This window comes from Apodemus sylvaticus, chromosome 21, assembly GCF_947179515.1.
Source record: "Apodemus sylvaticus chromosome 21, mApoSyl1.1, whole genome shotgun sequence".
NCBI classification, from domain to species: Eukaryota; Metazoa; Chordata; class Mammalia; order Rodentia; family Muridae; genus Apodemus; species Apodemus sylvaticus.
Genome location: NC_067492.1, coordinates 4,616,803 through 4,635,685, shown reverse-complemented (window position 1 = coordinate 4,635,685; position 18,883 = coordinate 4,616,803). Strand labels below are relative to the sequence as shown.

Below are 18,883 nucleotides of genomic sequence, written 5' to 3'. Positions count from 1 at the left end.
TTACTAGAAATGCATGTGACTGGTTACTGAAATGTAGCTTCAGATGTCTATAAAGAACCAGCCAGTGCTTGTTCTGCTTGAATGACACACCATGCAGGTTTGTAGAAAGAGTGGAAAACCTGAATTCTTTAGTCAGTGGGCAAGTTCCAACCGATACAGCCCTTACTTTTGCTAGATCCATTGGAGGGAGGGGTCAGAGATCTATCTGAGATCCATTCAGTTACTCTCTCCGGAGGTCGGCTGTCAGCACAGCGAGTCTTCCCTCACTGCCTTGCACAGCAGCAATGATGTGGGACCCCACTCCCCACAAATGCCCAGTGTCACTCCTCTCGACAGTTATCCTGGGTCTACTTGCCCTACACCAAACTCGGCTCCACGAGAGGGACTCAGTCAGGTCATTAGTGTGTAGTACATTCTTCAATGCCTGGTCCATACACACAGCCTTCCTGTGGCTGCTACACAGTCCAAGCCACTAGGGTCAGTGATGCATTTTAATACATATGTAAAGTCTGAAATCCTAAGTGTTATTTTAAAAATTCAAGTTTTGGGGCTGGTGGCTCAGTGGTTAAGAGTACCGGCTGCTCTTCCAGAGGTCCTGAGTTTAATCCCCAGCAACCAAGTGGTGGCTCACAACCATCTGTAAAAGTGGATCTGATGCCCTCTTTTGGTACACAGGTGTACATGCAGGCAGAGCACTCATATTAAAAAATAAATAGGGGCTGGAGAGATGGCTCAGTGGTTAAGAGCACTGACTGCGCCGGGCAGTGGTGGCGCAAGCCTTTAATCCCAGCACTTGGGAGGCAGAGGCAGGCAGATTTCTGAGTTCGAGGCCATCCTGGTCTACAGAGTGAGTTCCAGGACAGCCAGGGCTACACAGAGAAACCCTGTCTCGAAAAACCAAAAAAAAAAAAAAAAAAAAAAAAAAGAGCACTGACTGCTCTTCTGAAGGTCCCGAGTTCAAATCTCAGCAACCACATGATGGCTCACAACTATCCGTAATGAGATCTGATACCCTCTTCTGGGAATGTCTGAAGACAGCTACAGTGTACTTATAAATAATAAATAAAAATAAATAAATAAAATAATAAATTTTGCTACTATCTATAAAAAAAGGATCTGATGCCCTCTTTTGGCACACAGGTATATACATGTAGACAGAGCACTCTTTAAAAAATAAATAAATAAAATTAATTAATTAAAAATAAATAAATAAGTAAAACTACTTATTTTAAGCCTGTGGTAGTGGCACACACTTTTAGTTCCAGCACTCAGGAGGCAGAGGCAGGTGGATCTCTGAGTTTGAAGACAGCCTGGTCTAGAGTGAATTCTAAGACACCCAGGGATACACAGAGAAACCCTGACTTGAAAACTAAATAAATAAAACCAATCCAAAAAAATAAAGGCTGGGCAGCAGTGGTGCATGCCTTTAATCCCTGTACTTGGGAAGCAGAGGCAGGCAGATTTCTGAGTTCAAGGCCAGCCTACAGAGTGAGTTCCAGGATAGCCAGGGCTATACAGAGAAATCCTGTCTTGAAATAAAACAAAACAGAAGAAAAATTTTAAAAATGAAAAAACAAAAACAAACAAATACAACTTTCAACAAGTTTTAGGTGTAGTAGGACTTATTATATTAATGCTTATTGAAATTATGCCAATATATAAAAAAACTACTGAGAATATAACCCAAAGTCAAATTAATCCCAAATCTGGACTCTTCCTGGGTGACCTTGCTTAGCTTTTGACTTCAGTTTCCTCCTGGGAAAATGGTAATGAACACTAACTAGTTCAGCGTTGACAAAAGGCATAGATTGGTTCATACTGTGTAACGGGACAGGGTTAGAGAATTGGGAAAAGACTCCTCCACTCAGTATTTCCTCCCACAGTTACAAATTAAAAATAGGGCCACAGGAATAAGAAAAAAAACTACTTTTATTTTGAAAATAAATTTCTCGGGTTTTGAGGCACATGTTTATTCTGCACTCAGGAGACTGAGGCAGGAGGACTGTCACAAACTCAAGGGCACGCTGAGCTACATCGTGAGTTCTAGCCCAGGCTAGCTTAAATTAGTGTAAGCCAGTCTCAAACAAAATAAAGCAAAAAAGAAAGAAAAAAGAAAAAAGCAAAAACAAATAACATAGCTGATGGCTTCTTCTCCTTAAAGGGGAGAATCCTGTGCTCAGGTCTGAAGCAGGTCTTAAAGGGGAGGATCATGTGTTCAGGTGTGAAGCAGGTCTTAAAGGGGAGGATCGTGTGCTCAGGTCTGAAGCAGGTCTTAAAGGGGAGGATCGTGTGCTCAGGTCTGAAGCAGGCCCAGTGCTTAAGACCCAAGGTTGGTTCCAAGCACTCAGGATCACCCGTAACTCCAGCTTCAGGTGATCAGATGCCTGCCTTGGCCTCTATGGCCACCCAGGCACACCTACAGCCCTCGGCAAAGACAAAAATAGGAGTAAATAATTTTGTTTAAATACCTAATGGGAAAATAGGATCAAAAACATTATAAATTACTTTCAGTAAGAAACATAAAACTACACTAGAAGACAAACTATCACCATGGGCTGGGGAACACTGGGGCAGAGACACAAGGCATCCTTGCAGATTTGCGGCTTCATGCTGTTCTCTGGGACCAGCCATTGCTGACAGACACCTCCAGCCTGAGCTGCGGCTTGCTCTCCTTGGAACCATTTTCTCTCCACCACAGGGGGTGCTGCAGCGAGAGGGCTCCAGTGAGCAAGTCTAGCCAGCTGCAGAGACCAAGCAGGCATTCAGCCCCTCAGCAACTCGCGCCTGAGAATAACGCTGAGGCTGAGGGACATTTATGGCGCTCTTTGCCCCAAGTCTAGTCTGGTTTGATGTCGGCAGGCAAGAGTGACCATGGTGGTGGTGGGAGGGGCGGGGTAGAGAGACTGCACAGTGGTTAGAGCACTGGTTACTCTTCCAGAGGACCCTGGTTCAATTCCCAGCACCCACATGTTGCCTCACAACCTTTTCTAATTTCAGTTCCAAAGGATCTGACACCCTCTTCTGGTCTCTGTGGACACTGCATACATGTAGTGCACAGAAGATACAAACACGCAAAAATACCCATCACATTAAATAACTAATTATGAAAAAAATAACAAAAGGAAAGAACGTGACCATGGTATTCCAAAGGTGCCCCCATGGTGAGGTCAGACCTATATGATTTGGAAGGCCTGATGGGTTCTGGATACCACTGTGTTGGTGGTATGGGGGCTCTAAATACAGAGGACAATAGTCCCTCAGGCTATATGGCGCACACACACACACACAAAGTCTAGGACAGGTGCCTGAGGAAAGCTTCACAGAATCCGACTTCCATGTGATCGTCCAGGGTTGGGAGAAACAGAAGAGAAGCATTTCCTACTAAGAGCCCTTGGAAGTTAAGACAAAACTTGCAAAGTTGAGCACTTATAATCCCAGCACTTGGGGGCATTAAAGAGAAGGATCATGGTAAATGTAAATTCAAAGCCAGCCTGGGCTCAGGGAGACCCTTTCTCAAAAACAAAGAATGCAAAGCGACTATCGCCTGTTCTCTGTTCTTCCTTCTATAGGTGGGGCTCTGGGAGCTAGCCTTTCCCTTGTGTCTAGGTTTTCCCTTCAGAGACATGGGCGGCCATCCAACAGGGTGGCTACTGCTTTTATGGTAAACTAAACCACCAAACTAACAAGGCTAAGTGAGGAAATAAAGCCTTACATTCAAGTAAACGGAGTCTCCTATTTACAGACAAGTTCACAGACAGGCAACCTCCTGCCCTGAATCAGGAGGTGACATTAACAATGGTCATTCAGTTCCCTAAGGAATGTTGGCCACAGCAACCACACTGTTGGCAGGCAAGGCCAAAGCACAAAATAAGTCCAAAAGCCATTCCAAGAAGCCAGATGGTGCTCAAAGGAAGTCAGATTGCACTAATCTTGAGACTGCATCTCAGCTAAGAAACTAGGTAGTGTCGGGGTAGGCATAAGGTGCTGAACATCAGTGAGAGGTCTTAAAAGGCATCATCAGCCACCTGCTACTAGCTATGGAAGACCCAGGCCTTTCCCACTGCAAGTCAGAGGGTCACCCACTGAGGGGAAGGGGCGGTGGGGAGGGTACTGATGGGTAAAAACGCCCACTGAACAACTCAAAACAGAAAGAGCACGTGCATTCTGAAGAGCGATCTTCCATAACTTTATTCTACAAGCCTACAATGCCTGACTTCAATGAATGAGCCTGAGCTGCTGGAATGCACGCGGGGGAATCAAGCCTGGAGCACTCTCTCTACCGTCGGGGGGTCCGTGCTGATGTCACCCCGCAAATCCAACCTGCTTGCATCTCGCAGAACTGGATTCCTGAGTGGGGACTGAGCAAGTCACCCACGGGAACAAGCAGAAAGAAGTCTGACCTCCTGGCCCTTGCACACCAGCAGGCACCGTCCAGGTGGGTCCTCGTCCCCGCTGCCCGCATGAGCCCGGCCCCGGTGCCCCCACCTCCCAGGTGCTTCCACGCTAGGCAGGAGCGGCCGCAGGGAGAGGGCAGCTCGGCCCACTCACCGCACTCCGGGTACTGGTCCGCCCAGTCCCCCGACTGCGGGCAGCCGCCGCCCGCCGGGGCCTCCTGCTGCTGCCGGTGCTGAAGCTCCTGCTTTAGCAAGGACAGCGGAGAGTAGTGCTCGGTAGCCCGCGCGCAGGCCAGCGCCCCCAGCAGCAGGAGCAGCGGCCGCACCAGCGCGGCACCCAAGCTGCCCGAGCAGCCGCAGCCGCAACCACGGACGGCAGGTGCCATCTTCCCGCACGGCGCAGGCGCGGCCCTGCTCTGCCCGCCGCTGGCAGGTGGGCGCGGCGTGCAACCGAAGGTCCCGCTGGGAGTCGTAGTCCGCACTCTGTTAGCCTCAAGCGTTCCTTCAGCATCAGGACTACAAATCCCAGTAAGCCCTTGGGTGCCCCCTCCAATGCCATTCCAGGCGTCTTCCGCCAGCGGCCGGAAATAGAATCCTTGGAGTAGTAATGGGGACGGGAGGGCGTAGGGGAACGCGGTCCAGGAAAGGCATGGAAGGCGCGGTAACTGCTTCGTCCTCTTGCCTGTATCGCTGTATCGAGTGCAACAGGGAGGCCCAGGAGCTGTACCGGGATTACCGCCACGGCGTGCTCAAGATAACCATCTGCGTGAGCGAGCGGGGTGGGGGTAGGGGGAGGCGGGGCGCGGCTAGGAAGGTGGATCCAAAAGTGCTGTGGTCCGGGTGGAGACCTGGGAGCTTGAGCACGTGGGGGAGGAGTGGTCCTTGTGATGGTGTGAAAGAGAAGGCAAGGATGTGCTTGAAGACTGCCTAGGCCATGGATGTTCTAAGACTTATGGCACCCAGGAGTGCTGGTGCGTTTCTGTGGCAGCACTCCACTCGCATGCCAGGCAGGAGGAGGATCACAAGTTGGACGCCAGCCTCGATTACCTAGAGAGAGACAGTCTCAAACCAATAAACGAGTGATGGAGAGATGGAAATAGGAATTGTAGCAGGAAGCGTGTCCTTCTCTTGTTGAGCCTGAGGAGATGGAAACAATGTTTGAGGTCCGGTGCTGTAGAGATTTCTTAGAAGAAAACTGTTTCTTCTGGGCACTTGTCAGTTAAACTGTAAATAATACAACAATTTAAGCAAAATAGAAAACATCACGGCCAGGGATGTTGCTCTGCTCGTAGGGTGCTTGCCTGACGCGCGGGCAGCCTTAGATTTCGTCTCCAGCACCACGCCTGTAAAATGCCTGCATTTGGGAGATGAAGGCAAGAGGTTCAGAAGAGAAAGAGAGGAAGGGAGAGAATGAATGTCTCTATGTGTGCTTCCTCTTTATACTCAAAGTGAAGGCAGGAGGAAGCAGTGGAGAGAGTTCTGGTGGAAGAGCACCCAGGAGTGATCCATCAGGTCCACTGATGAGAAAGTCAGCGTGCTCCCTCTGTGTTGGGGGCCCTGAAAAGAGCATGCCACCTGGTAGTAGAAGGAGCTTCTTTGGGTCGAGGTCACTGGCATCTCATTGTAACAGTCTTCAGATGGCAAGATGGCATGCTGTCTTAGCCTACTAAATATAAAGTCCCTGAGATTAGAGGGTTGTGGGTGGCTCCAGGTGATTTCTTGGAGCCCATGAAACTCTGGGGAAGGAGAGCTCTTGTTATGTGGTCTCCACAGCACAGGCATCTGGATGACCAGATACAGAAGGACTAGGAGTTCTGTGTTTCCTGATGCTGGTCTTTCCCCTCCTGCTTCCAAATGTGTCTGTCTCCCTGTTCTTACATTTGAGATACTGTCTGAAAGTGGGATTTAGATAGCTTTTGAGAGATAAAGAGAGGGATTTGCCAACTTAACAGTTTCTCTTGGCACTAAATGTGGCATCTCTGGGCTTGAGCCTCATGCCTGAGGGGAAGAGATATAAGCTCCCCATCAGTGCAAAGAAAGGGGGTCTGGGAAGAGCCTCTGTTCTGAGCTTCATATCTGAGTGTGATTGCTCTTAACTCACAGGTAATTGAAAGATGTGAACCTCTATGCCTACCTCTATTTTGACAGAGAGATTGACACTTGAAAGGGTAGCACAGCTGCCAGTTCACCTGGTAACCAGAGAGGCATGGTATTTCTTACAATGGTGTTACTGAAGTGGAGAATCTCTTCCCGGGGACAGTGAATCTGCTCTGTTAATGTTGTCAGTACAGGGTTACAGTTCTCCCATGCACTTGACTCTTTTCTAGATTTGGTGTCACTAAAAGGTGATCTTGGTCTGCCCGTGGTTTCTGTTTCTATGTCATCCCATCAGCCTCTCAGAGTGTTCACTTGGAATCGAAGCCAGTCTTTTTTCGGTGACAGGTAGCATTGGTGCAACTGTTTTGAGTGTCCGTAGGTTGTATGACAACCTGTGATTTGATGTGATTTAACAACCCAGTTCTAACTCTTCTCCTCACAATATAGGAGTATGAGAGGAATCCATTGAAAGCTGAGGGAGTCTTGATTTGGGTGACGTAGACCCAACCTGCGCAGCTTAAGTCTGTGCACACAGCACAGCACTTTGCTGTGTCTGTGGGAGCAGAGAAAGAACATTTTCTTTGCAAGTTCTTGATCTTGTTGGAGAAAATCCCAGACTTAGGACTACTGACACTGTACCCTGATCTCTGACCACCTATAGCTCTCAGAAACCAGAAGATAGGAACTCTCTTGACCTCCAGATCTGGGGCCACAACCTATGCCTCAGCCCGTCAGCCAAAGTGTGTTAGATTAGCTTTTAAGAAATCGTACAAACTGAAAGTGGAATTGAAAGCAGGGTCTTCTGGAACGCTTTTGTGCCTGGAGTGGCACTAAATCAAATTCCTTTAAATCAAGTTCCGGTCTGGCTTCTGTCTGTCTTGCAGTGATTTCAGGCAGGGTCTTCTTAGTCAGCCCCTGCTGGCTCAGCATCCTCTTCCCTGTGTGTCTTAAACGCTGGTCACAGTTATGTGTTACCACATCTAGCTTTCTCTTTACATTCTTGAGAGTAAATTTTAAATATTAGTATTTCTAGTTAGAAGCTTATATTTAGTCATCACGAAGCCACTTCTTACATGGGTGAGCATTTTTAATCAGAGGATTCTAAACAGATGCCTAGACACCTTGTTGCTGGGAAAGTCCAAAACAATTATTAAGTCCTTTAAGATTTCAGAATGTGTTTGCTTTAATATTATGTATTTTAATATTATTTTGTACTTTTTTCCCCAGAAATCCTGCCAGAAACCAGTAGACAAATATATTGAATATGACCCTGTTATTATCTTGATTAATGCCATTTTGTGCAAAACTCAGGCCTATAGACATATTCTTTTCAACACTAAAATAAATGTAAGTTACGGTATTTTAAATTTTTTAAAATTGTGTGTGTATCTGTCTGTCTGTCTGTCTGTCTCTCTGTGTGTGTGTGTGTGTGTGTGTGTGTGTGAGTGTGAGTGTGAGTGTGTGAGTGAGTGAAAGGAGGAAGGATATGTGTACCTTATTGCAGGTGCTCATACATGTGGAGCTGGAGTTCCAGGCAGCTGTATGCCTCCTCTCATGGGTTCTGGGAACACAACTCCTATCTTCTGTAAAAGCAGTATGTCCTCTTAACTGCCAAGCCCTCTTTCCAACCTTGGTTTTAATCTTTTTTTTTAATGTTACCTTGTGCTTTTGCATTTAAAAGAAATAACAGTTGCCGGGCAGTGGTGGCGCACGCCTGTAATCCCAACACTCTAGGAGGCAGAGGCAGGCGGATTTCTGAGTTTGAGGCCAGCCTGGTCTACAGAGTGAGTTCCAGGACAGCCAGGGCTACACAGAGAAACCCTGTCTCGAAAAAACCAAATCCAAAAAACCAAAAGAAAAAAAAGAAGAAGAAGAAAGAAATAACTGTTACAGAATTAGAAAATATATAACAATTCTAACTGGGATTTTTTTTTTTCCTCTCTGTGTCTTCAAGTTTTCTAGAGGAAAGAGATATAAATTTAAAGGAGTGTGCAGCGCTCAGTGACTGCTCGAGAACGTGGTCACAGAGATGCCTGCAGCACCATCTGGATGCCTCTAGTGGATTTCCTCTTAAACTGTTGCCTTTAGCAGAATAAAGCTAACCATGGCTGATTAGCTAGGTGTACGGTGGCTTACCTCACTGCTGTGACCTAATACCTGAGAAGAAGCAGCTTCTGTGTGGCTCACAGTTTGGGTCCATTAGGATGGGAGAGGCATGAGAGGGCAGGGCTGCCCACATCCAGTCTTCCCTCCTAGGCCAGTCCTGTTTGCAAACACCCCTAAGACAAACGCAGATGTGTACATTGTCAGTGCAGCAGGTGGGTTTTTGTTTTGTTTTTCCAACAGCTAGTATTTTATTTAGATAAGCAGTCTCATTACAAGTGGACCAAGAACAGTCAAAGAAGACCCCAAATAAAATCAGACGTTAAAGGTTGATCTTAAAGCATCATGGCCAGTGAACAGTGCCGTGTTTGCCTGTCATCTCTCCGAGATGAAACTACATTCACACACCCCAACACCCACCAAACCATTCAGCATAGCTTCCCTAACTGAGCTTTTTGAAGCTATAAGCTTTAAGACTTTGAATTATTCTTTTCACACCCTGAATAGCTGTAGGGAGTTGAGGGAAACAGCTCTACATGTGGCCAGTCAAGGATTCAAGTAAGCAACGGCATCAGGCACCAGTGTCAGGGCCCTCCGCAGAGCTATGGGCGATCGTGGCTGTGGTCTAAGGTGGAAGGTCTGTCTCTCCAAACCACTAGCAGAATGTCACCCTAGGTGTTTTCTAATCTGATTAATTTGACAATCAAAGTCCAACATAAAATAGGAAACAATTATACCTGGATCTAGGAAGCAAACATTAAAAGAAAACTGCACTATTCTGTTAAGAGAATGCAAGAAATGAATAACAAGTCAGAAAGATACTAACATTTAAGGTTAGATTTTTTTCAAAATTTGCACTTTCATACTGAACCGTAAATGGCTTAATAGTTTGGGTCAAATTGACAGGTAAATGCAAGACATCGGTTAAATTTGGAACTTTGATAAACAGTGAAAAATTTCTAGCATTCAGTCTGTCCCAATACTGCATGGGATATACTTAAAACAAATTATTTGTTGTGAATCTAAAACTCAAAATTTAACTGGGTATATGCTTTTATTTGTTTAATTTGGCCCTCCTAAATTTTGGCAGAACTAGAACTAGTGCAGTGGTCTGCCCCTCACATAATCAGGGCCTTTTATTTGTTTGTTTGTTTTTCTTTTTTATTTTTTTAGTTTTATTTATTTATTATATCTAAGTACACTGTAACTGTCTTCAGACACACTAGAAAAGGGCGTCAGATTTCATTATAGATGGTCGTGAGCCACCATGTAGTTTCTGGGATTTGAACTCAGGACCTTTGGAAAAGCAGTCAGTGCTCCTAACCGCTGAGCCATTTCTCCAGCCCCATTTTTTTCCTTTTTTTTCTTCCTTTTTTTTGGGGGGGGAGGGGGGGTTCGAGACAGGGTTTCTCTGTGTAGCCCTGGAAGTCCTGGAACTCACTCTATAGACTAGGCTGGCCTTGAACTCAGAAATCTACCTGCCTCTGCCTTCCAAGTGCTGGACTTAAAGGTGTGTGCCAACACTGCCCGGCAGGAATACAGTCCTAAAAGAAACATAGATGTGCCATCAATATTTGAAAAACTGTTTAACATCCTTAGCTAACAGGGAGGTACAAATTGAAACTATATTGAGAATCCACTTTATCTCAGCCAGAATGGCTATTACCAAGAAAACAAATGCCTCAGAGGGATGGAGAAAGCACTCAATCAGGGCCTTTTAAAACACCAGAGTTCATTTTCAAGCTTGCTTACACACTGAAATTTTCCTGGGTGGGGAGAGGGAGACCTCCCAAGATCCCCGTTAGTGTCCTTGTGAATGACATTTGGGGACATCCTTCCCAGATGTTTCTAGAGTGCAACCAGAGAGCCCGTGTGCCAGCTGAGGGGCCTCAGAGCCTGAGATTGGAGGTCAGGGTGGGTCGGATTCACAAACATCCCAAACGTACATCCCCCACTGTTCCAGCCCCACTTTAGGTACCTGAGAAAGCTCAGTTTGCAGGAAAGGCAGTCTGACCGGGGAAATTGGTAAATAAAACATTTAGAATCTTAGGCACTTCTGATTATTTTCACTGTTAATAGTTTTTTTCTCTTTCAGCCCTGAGGCTGCTTTTTTTTTTTTTTTTTTTTTTAATTCCTGTTCTGACTAATAGTTTATATGGTGTGTTAAAATCTTCAGATTAGCTGGGTGTGGTGGTACACATCTTTAATTCCAACACTTAAGAGAGAGGCCAGCCTGGTCTACAGAATGAGTTAGTTCCAAGACAGTCAGGGTTACACAGAGAAAAAAACCTTGTCTTGGAAAAACCAAACATGCACACAATGACACAGCGTGTTCTGAAGCAGTTCTGGCTATTTCCACCGTGTAAGTCACATAAACATGACTATTTGGAATTGCTACGGAATATACCTACTCAGGGTTTACTCCAAAAAATCCCACTCTGGACTGGGTTCTCTGATGATCCAAGCTTGGAAATCCACATGGGTTTCCAATAGCCCAATTGATAGCATTGGAAATCTCCCATGGGTTCCCAGTAGCCAATTGATAACATTGGAAATCCACATGGGTTCCCAATAGCCAATTGATAACATTGAATATCCTCCATGCGTTCCCAATAGCCAATTGATAACATTGGAAATCCCCCATGGGTTTCCAATAGCCAATTGATAATGTTGGAAATCCCCCATGGGTTCCCAATAGCCAATTGATAAACGTTGGAAATCCCCCATGGGTTTCCAATAGCCAATTGATAGCATTGAAAATCCACATGGGTCATTCTCAGCACACCTACCGAGTGTAATGTGGTACACATTTAAAGTACTTGGAAGGCTGAGGCAGGAGGCCTATCTGGAGTTCCAGACCAGCCTTGTCTACAAAGCAAGACCTTGTCTCAAAAACAAACAAACAAAATAACCCTTCACCTGCTTAACTTTGACGTGCCTTCAACTCATGGCTTTCTTACCTGATCCAGCGGCACTGTCTTTGGCTGTCAGATCCATGGGAAACTCTGCATGTTCTGTTTGCTTTGTGAAGCATACCTGAGGTGGTGGCAGCTGCAGGACTCAAGCCAAAGCCCAGCCCCCGATGACGTGATCCGGTACGCCAAGGAGTGGGACTTCTACAGGATGTTCGTGATCGCTTCTTTCGGTAAGCAGATGCCGGCCAGCCTGGTTCTGCTAACTGTTGCCTCACTGTTCTGACCAAAGTTAAGACCTGGTGAGACAACTAGTAATGCAGGAGTAGAGACCATATTTCAGCTCTACCACTAACTTGCCCTGTGAGTTTGACTGAATTGCCTGATAGGTTATTTCCCCACCTGTGAAATGAGCCAATTCAAACCCGATTAGATTATATTAAAGGTAGGATTATTGGGAAGCTGCTCTCCAGTGAGTTCACAGGCTCCAAAGGATTGAGGCCAGGGGAGTTGCCATGGAATGGGGGTTTGGGGGGGTGGAAGCAGGGGGAAGAGGAAGAAAGAAAGGTTGCTAGGGCACAGAGAAGAAGAGAGGAGAGCAGCCAAAACGTCTGGATTATATAGGGAGCTGTAAAATGCAAGGTTGGGGCAAGGAATGCTGGGGGAGCTGAAGGCTACCTCTGCTTTGATAGGTAAGATGCACACCTTGTCCTAGGTGTGAAACCAAACATCCCCTGCTTGCTTTGTCTTGTATATGGTAGAGAAATGGTAATGGTACACTTTTCAGATGAGGACGTTTTGTAAAGTACTTTTTAAGTTCTTACTGTCCACCTTGAAGATTTCGTCAGTCCTCTCATGAGAAATGTTAGTAATTGCCTGGTGTTTCCCAGCGCCTTAGGCTGACTGTGGGGCAGATAGCTGTCTGATGGTAAGTTTGCTGCTTGTGGGACTGCAGACAGAGACAGACTACTCCCCAGACTTACCTGTGTTTGGAAGTGCCATTCATTGAAATTAAAATCCACAGCTTTCTCTCTAGGGTCCGAATTGCATTGAATTAATTTCCATGGCAACTTTATTTCTAATTTCCAACCTTTCCTGCTTCAGAAGCATTTGACTCAAGCCAGGCTATGGCATTCACCTGTTCTCGCAGCTACTAAAACCAGTTGAAGTGGGATTGCCGGAACCCAACAAGCTGTGAGGCTAAGCTTAGCAAAGCAGTGAGACTTCACCTCAAAAATAAATTAAAAACAGCCTTTCTATTAATTACATGCACTGTTTCAGGAGTTCTCCAAGTGTGATGCCTTCCACACTATAGTCTGGATCACAGGCTCTCTTGTCCCCTATCTGCCACCATCTCTCCCCTCCCTGGCATCATCCGCCTTCTCAGGACTCCCAAGTGTCCACGTCTGACCCAGACCTTTCTCCTGACCTCCGGACAGCCCCACTGGACAGCTAGTAAGCCGGGCCTTGCTCTGCGTCTGCACACAGTTCGCACTGCAGAGCACTGAGACCAAAGGCCTCGGTGTCCCGCCTGGAGCCCCCAGTTCAGTTAGTGAAAGCCCCGGTCATTCCGTCTTCAGGACAGTTCTGCCCCTGCTCCCACTGCCTCCATGTCCACCTGGGACTTTATACAAGCTAGAGGAATGTGGCTCGGGCTTGGCACTGTTCCCCAAGGTCTCTTCTCCACATATGTTCCCTTCCTGATGAGCCCAGTGCCCACGTGGGTCTTTCTGCACAGTGACAGGGGGCTCTTTGGAGTGTGATGAGCTCCTTCCTTGCCTCCCATGGGTCTCAGTGTACCTCATGCCCCCGCTCTAGCCTACCTTGACCCAGCTGCCTTGGGCACAGTGAGCCTCCAGCTGATGGCCTTAGAAGTGGCTTTCCCTTTACTCTGGTCTTGCCCACTATGGCTCCATATCTGACTTCATGTTCCTGGGGTCTTGGCTTCACTCTCATCTTTGTGACACTTACCCTGACACCACGTCTGCCTTCTCCCCTACAGCCCTACTCTCTGTCTTGCTCTGCCGTGCCTCCCGGGGTGCAGCCATCTCACCTAATACAGTGCTGTGGTTGTTACTGACTTCTTGCCGATCTGCCTTCACCCTCTTGTGTGAAACCCCTGAGGGTTGGGCCCACCAGAGCTGCTCAGTGGGCATTTGCTTGGGTGGCTGAATGAAGGGTTGCACACAGATGGACATACCTTCCACCCTGAGCCTGTCCTGTCGGTCAGAGTAGGACTAGTCATTCACTGTGCAGCAGTGCTGACTTACCTAAAGACTCCACGGTGTTCATGGAATAGACACCAGAGATGCATCAGTGAAAAGAGCCCTGATGGGGCTGGAGAGATGGCTCGGTGGTTAAGAGCACTGACTGTTCTTCCAGAGGTCCTGAGTTCAATTCCCAGCACCCACATGGTGGTTCACAACCATCTGGAATGGGATGTAATGCACTCTTCTGGTGTGTGTCTGAAGACAGCTGCAGTGTACTCATATAAATAAAAATAAATAAATAATATTTAAAAAAAAAAAAAGAAAGAAAGAAAAGAGCCCTGATGTTCTCTCCCTCTGAGAGCCTAGAATGGAGGGGGCTCGATTTATTCACTTGGGCTTATGACTGTTTTAATACATCATATTACATACATCGGACATACATCAGTCCCAGAAGTACAGGATTTATTACCTTATGCATCTTACAGACCCTAATACTAAGAAAATACTCAAGGGGACTGGAGAAATATCTCGGTGGTTCAGAGCATGTTCTGATCTGGCAGTGGACCCGAGTTTGGTTCCCAGCACCCACACCAGGTATCTCAAAACTACCTGTGACTCTACCTCAAAGGATCAGATACCCTCCTCTGGCCCCCACAGACACTGGCTCTTACGTACATGTACCCCCACACAGACAAGTACAGATAACTAAAATTAAAGTAAACATTTAAAAAAATGCTCAGCTAGCTGGTGGTGGCGCACTTCCTTTTGTCCCAGCACTCGGGAGGCAGAGGCAAGCAGATCTGAGTTTGAGGCCAGCCTGGTCTACAGAGTGAGTTCCAGGACAGCCAGGGCTACACAGAGAAACCCTGTCTCAGAAAACTTCAAAACAAAACACCTCAGGCATGTCACCGAACCCAAGAGCTAAAACCTAACTTCAGGCTTTGAAGCAGATGGTTCTCAGGATTGGTAGCTCACATCTATAATCTCAGACTTGATCCCAGAACTTTGAGGTACAGTAAAGTCAGAAGTTGGAGAGCAGCCTAGGCAGCTCCACCCCTGCCCAAAACGAAAAAAGAGAAAAGCCTCTAAAGCCTATTGAAAAGTAATTTTTAAAGCCATGCCAGCAGGGTTTAACATGAAATCCATGGTGTGAATACGCTTGGGTTTAAGAAAAAATGGTATTTGTTAAGGTATTTCTTATGGCCGCTGCTGAGTTCTGTGTTAGAGTTGGGATTCTTATGGTTTTCAGGGTTAGACTGGGTGAGACGTTTGTATTTCTCTCATTTGCTCCATAGAACAAGCTGCCTTTTTTACTGGCATGTTTGCTTTCCTGTGGGTACAGCAACCCACGACAGCAAAAAGAGCACCCGACTTTGTTTTACTGCTGAAAGCGCTGTTGCTGTCCAGCTACGGGAAGCTGCTGCTCATCCCGGCCGTCATCTGGGAGCATGACTACACACCTCTGTGTCTCAGGCTCATTAAGGTGTTTGTCCTGACATCGAATTTCCAGGCAGTCAGAGGTGAGTGTGTGCCTTCTTACTTGGCATGTCGGCCTCCAGCCTTCTGGAAGGCTGACGCCCTGGCCCCAGGACATCAGACCTGGTGACCATGACCCCTCCACAGACCCGTGTTGGCCCTGCGAATGTCAGTGGCACCCTACACACGGCAGATTGTTAGGACTGCTCGGTTGGCCATATGGTGCAGTGAGTCTGCAGAGCTCATGCAGCTGCACCGTCTAGGCAGCACCTTTTGTTACCAGTGCTTCATGAAGGGCTGCGAGGAACAAATGGCCCGTGCAGAGTTACGAGACTGGACAGCTGTCTGGCCAGGAGAAGGTACCAGGTGCCTGCCTCCCACAGGAAAACGGTTTCTGCCTGCCGGATGAGTCCAGTGTTTAGGCACCATGAAAAGCATTGCTGTGAATGGTGGTTCTGAGACAGTCTCCCAGTATAGCCCAGGCTGCCCTTAAATTCATGGCTGTCCTCCTGTGTGAAGCTTCCGAGAGCTGGGGCTACGGCAGAAGCCACCACACCCAGCTTTGTTTTTTTTTTTTTTTTTTTAATTTCGTGGGCTTCCACCTCTTTGCTGGAGAAGAGCTTGATGCTGTATTAGAGCAGAGACTTTGGTCGGGACCGTCAGACTCTGAGAGCAGGGTGGGTTTCCTCTGGTCAGTCCTCACAGCAGTTTCTGGCTCTCTCTCCCACCATGCAGCTCACAGGCCTGCCATATCACGAGAGCTCCTAGTACAGTTGCTGCTTTGTTTTCTAGTGACCCTGAACACCAGCCGGAGGGTCTCCCTGTTGGCTGTGCTGAGCGGCTTCCTGCTGGAGAGCATCATGGTCTTCTTCTTCCAGAGGATGGAGTGGGACGTGGGCAGTGACTGTGCAGTCTACAAGCCTCAGGACTTCTGAAGGTACTGGAGTCGTGTCATCGCCCATCCCATGTGAGGCACCAACAACAGGCCCAGGGAATGACCCCACCCACGACTAGTTCTGCCATGGGAGGACTGTCACAGCTTGGCACCTTGCTGGGCAGCTGTCCCACCAAGGAAAGTCTCCTCAGCATCTGTTAACTGCCTGTGTGTCCTGGGGCGTGTTAGGGCCTTGGGACCTCTCCCTGATACTGAATGTTAGTGGGCCGATCTCCACAGGGGTTATCATGGGAGTTGAGGGCTGTGGCCTTGTCCTGCTGGAGGTCAGCATTCCAGGAGCATCCTGTCACACAGTGTGACGGGGTTGGCGCTGTCCGTGGCCTCACCCCTCACAGCCCCCTCCTTAGGCTTCTGTGCCCAGGAGGACAGGGTGCTGGGCTCCCTGTTCCCTCCATTGCTGCTTCCCACCTGTCCTCGACGTCTAACCTCCGTGGGCCTCGCCTGGCTACAGGATCTGACTACATCCATCCATCCGTCCGTCCGTGGCTGCTGCTCCCTCTCCTTCTGCCTTACCTCTTGTCACCCAGTCTGTTTCCCTCCAGACTCCCTCTGCTTCTCAACCACACACAGACTCTGAAGGAAGCTATGGGGTAGTTCTCTGTCAGGCCTTTGTAATCTGCTTCCTGCCTTCCACCTGCTGTATCTACACAAGATTCTAGACCCTTAAGCAGGCGCTCTCTGCTGGTCATGCCATCTCAGCAGGACTCCGGCCTCTGAGAGCACTTCTGTCTGAGGGCCTGAGCCCTGCTTGCTTCGCAGCCATACTGCCTCCCTGTTCCCAGAGCACACACTGCAGGTTCCTTCAGTCACTCCTGGTGTCCTTCCTTCTCTTGTCTTCTGCTGCGCAGCTCCCTCTCTCTGACCGTGGGCTCCCTTCCTCCACCCGCGGAAGCAGGATCCTGGGATGAAGAAATGCAGGAGGGCCCACAGCAGGAAAGGGAGCCACACTGAGGCTCCTGTCTCCTTCAGGGTGTCACCTCGGCTGTGGGGCACTCCATTCCTCACTACCCTGTGGTGTAGGCCGTTTCCTGCTGGCTCCGAGCCTCCTGGGTCATTGGGGGTGCGGCTGCTGGGCCTGGCCTCCCTCGTCCAAGTACACGTGTAGTTCTGCACTCTGGACTTTCTGTCTGAGCTGCTGCTTTCCCTGCCTTCCCCTTTGCGACCCTCCCTTTCCATGCCCTAGGGCCACAGTGCTAAACTTGACAGAGCTGCTGCAGCTGTGAGCCTCATGGTTTGTTTCTGTCAAAACATTCCAGTTGGTGCTGGAATCCTAGCCCCAACCCCTTCCTTCCTTCCTTCCTTCCTTCCTTCCTTCCTTCCTTCCTTCCTTCCTTCCTTCCTTCCTTCCTTTCTTCTTTCCTTCCTTCCTTCCTTCCTTCTTTCCTTCTTTCCTGTGAAGGGGTGGGTGGGCCTGTTCCACCCAGATCCCTCTACTGGCCAGTGCTGGGTCCTGTCCCCTTCTTGACACTTGGTGTATGCAAGAGTATGGCCCTCCATCTGATATGCTCACTCAACTGCTGCTGGTTCCCTTCTATAGACTGTCACCACAGTCACTCCTGAGGAGGGCATCCCTCCACACTCCACTCTGGCGCTTCTACCCAGTTGGCACCTCACAGCAGCTGCCTTCCAAATTCCTACCACAGGCCACCCAGGGCTGTGTTCCTTCTGTGCTTCTGTGTATCTGACTGTCTGCTGTAATTCATAGGAGGAAAATCAGCTCATGAGTCTTTAGAGCCCACTACAGAGCCAGTGGCCTGCTTTACTTTGTTCTGTCTTCTTAAAATTACACTGAGGAGAGACTCTGCCTTTGGCTCCCCTGTCTTCCATGGCTCCCGACCAGCCTTGGAAGCAGGGCTTCTGTGGTGATCAGAACAGGCCCTACAAAGTAGTCTTGCTCTGCTGTCTACAGCTTTACTCCTCACTCTCTGTGGCGGGACCAGCTACCTCAAAAGAGAACAAGAAGAACCCAGGGTCTCTGCTTTCTGTGAGCAAAGCCAAGACCGAGGATTTCTGAATGTACCCAGACACCCCCAGGAAGATCTGAACCACCTATACGCAAGGCTGAGTGCACCCGGCAGGCACCGCGGTTCCACAGTAAGAAAGGCCTCAGCTCCGTCCCTTTATGTCCTTTAAGTCTAGATATTACTTCTCTAGCTGTCTTTAAACCTGTGTTTTGTGTTTTTCTGACAGAAGCACTTTTAAGTTGTCTTTCAGAATAAATCAAACTTTTTTATACATTTCTGGTTCAGTAACTAAGATTGTTGTCTGAGTTATCTCAGCCAGAAATAACCAAAATAAGCATCGTGTTTATCTCTATAATGGTATGATAGAACACCACAACTAGGTACTATGTAAAAGAAAGAGTAATTCAGCTTATGTTTTTAGAGGGTTAAAGCCCATCCATGGTGGCGGAGAGAGGAAGCAGCGGATAGTTTATCTTTATCCACAAGCAGGGGGCACAGTGAGCACTGGGAACCACAGGAGGGTTTGAACCGAAAGCCCATCCCAGTGAACCCCCCCTTCAACAAGGCCAGGCCTCCTCATCCTGGCCAAACAGTTCTACCAGCTGGGAACCAGCAATTCACATAAATGGGCCTAATACCTGGTGGCTCACCCCTTTAATTCCTTTAAGCACTCTAGTGACAGAAGGATTTCTGTGAGTTCGAGGTCAGCCTGGTCTACAAAGCTAGTTTCAGGACAGCCAGTGCAGAGAAACCCTGTCTTGTAAAACCTATA

At 48.0% G+C, this 18,883-nt stretch overlaps 2 protein-coding genes across 7 annotated transcripts in view; one reads left to right on the top strand and one right to left on the bottom strand.

Annotated features, from left to right (window-relative positions):
• The window catches only part of Ttc13 (tetratricopeptide repeat domain 13), a 56,341-nt gene extending 51,526 nt beyond the window's left edge, over positions 1–4,815 (bottom strand). For 5 of the 6 annotated variants that reach the window (XM_052166239.1, XM_052166241.1, XM_052166243.1 and 2 more), the window contains exon 1: positions 4,549–4,814. In XM_052166239.1, coding sequence (XP_052022199.1) covers positions 4,549–4,780 — 232 coding nt within the window. In that variant the 5' untranslated portion in view covers positions 4,781–4,814. Of the gene's footprint in view, positions 1–4,548 lie in introns of all 6 variants that reach the window. The other variant, XM_052166240.1, reaches the window with a different exon arrangement.
• A 164-nt stretch (positions 4,816–4,979) lies between these two features.
• Positions 4,980–18,384, top strand: Arv1 (ARV1 homolog, fatty acid homeostasis modulator). Its single transcript, XM_052166844.1, has 6 exons — positions 4,980–5,160; positions 7,719–7,838; positions 11,586–11,739; positions 15,012–15,236; positions 15,985–16,129; positions 18,057–18,384. Exons 1-5 carry the CDS (start codon positions 5,002–5,004, stop codon positions 16,125–16,127), a joined length of 801 nt encoding a protein of 266 aa, XP_052022804.1. The 5' UTR covers positions 4,980–5,001; the 3' UTR covers positions 16,128–16,129; positions 18,057–18,384.
• The last annotated feature ends 499 nt before the right edge of the window (positions 18,385–18,883 follow it).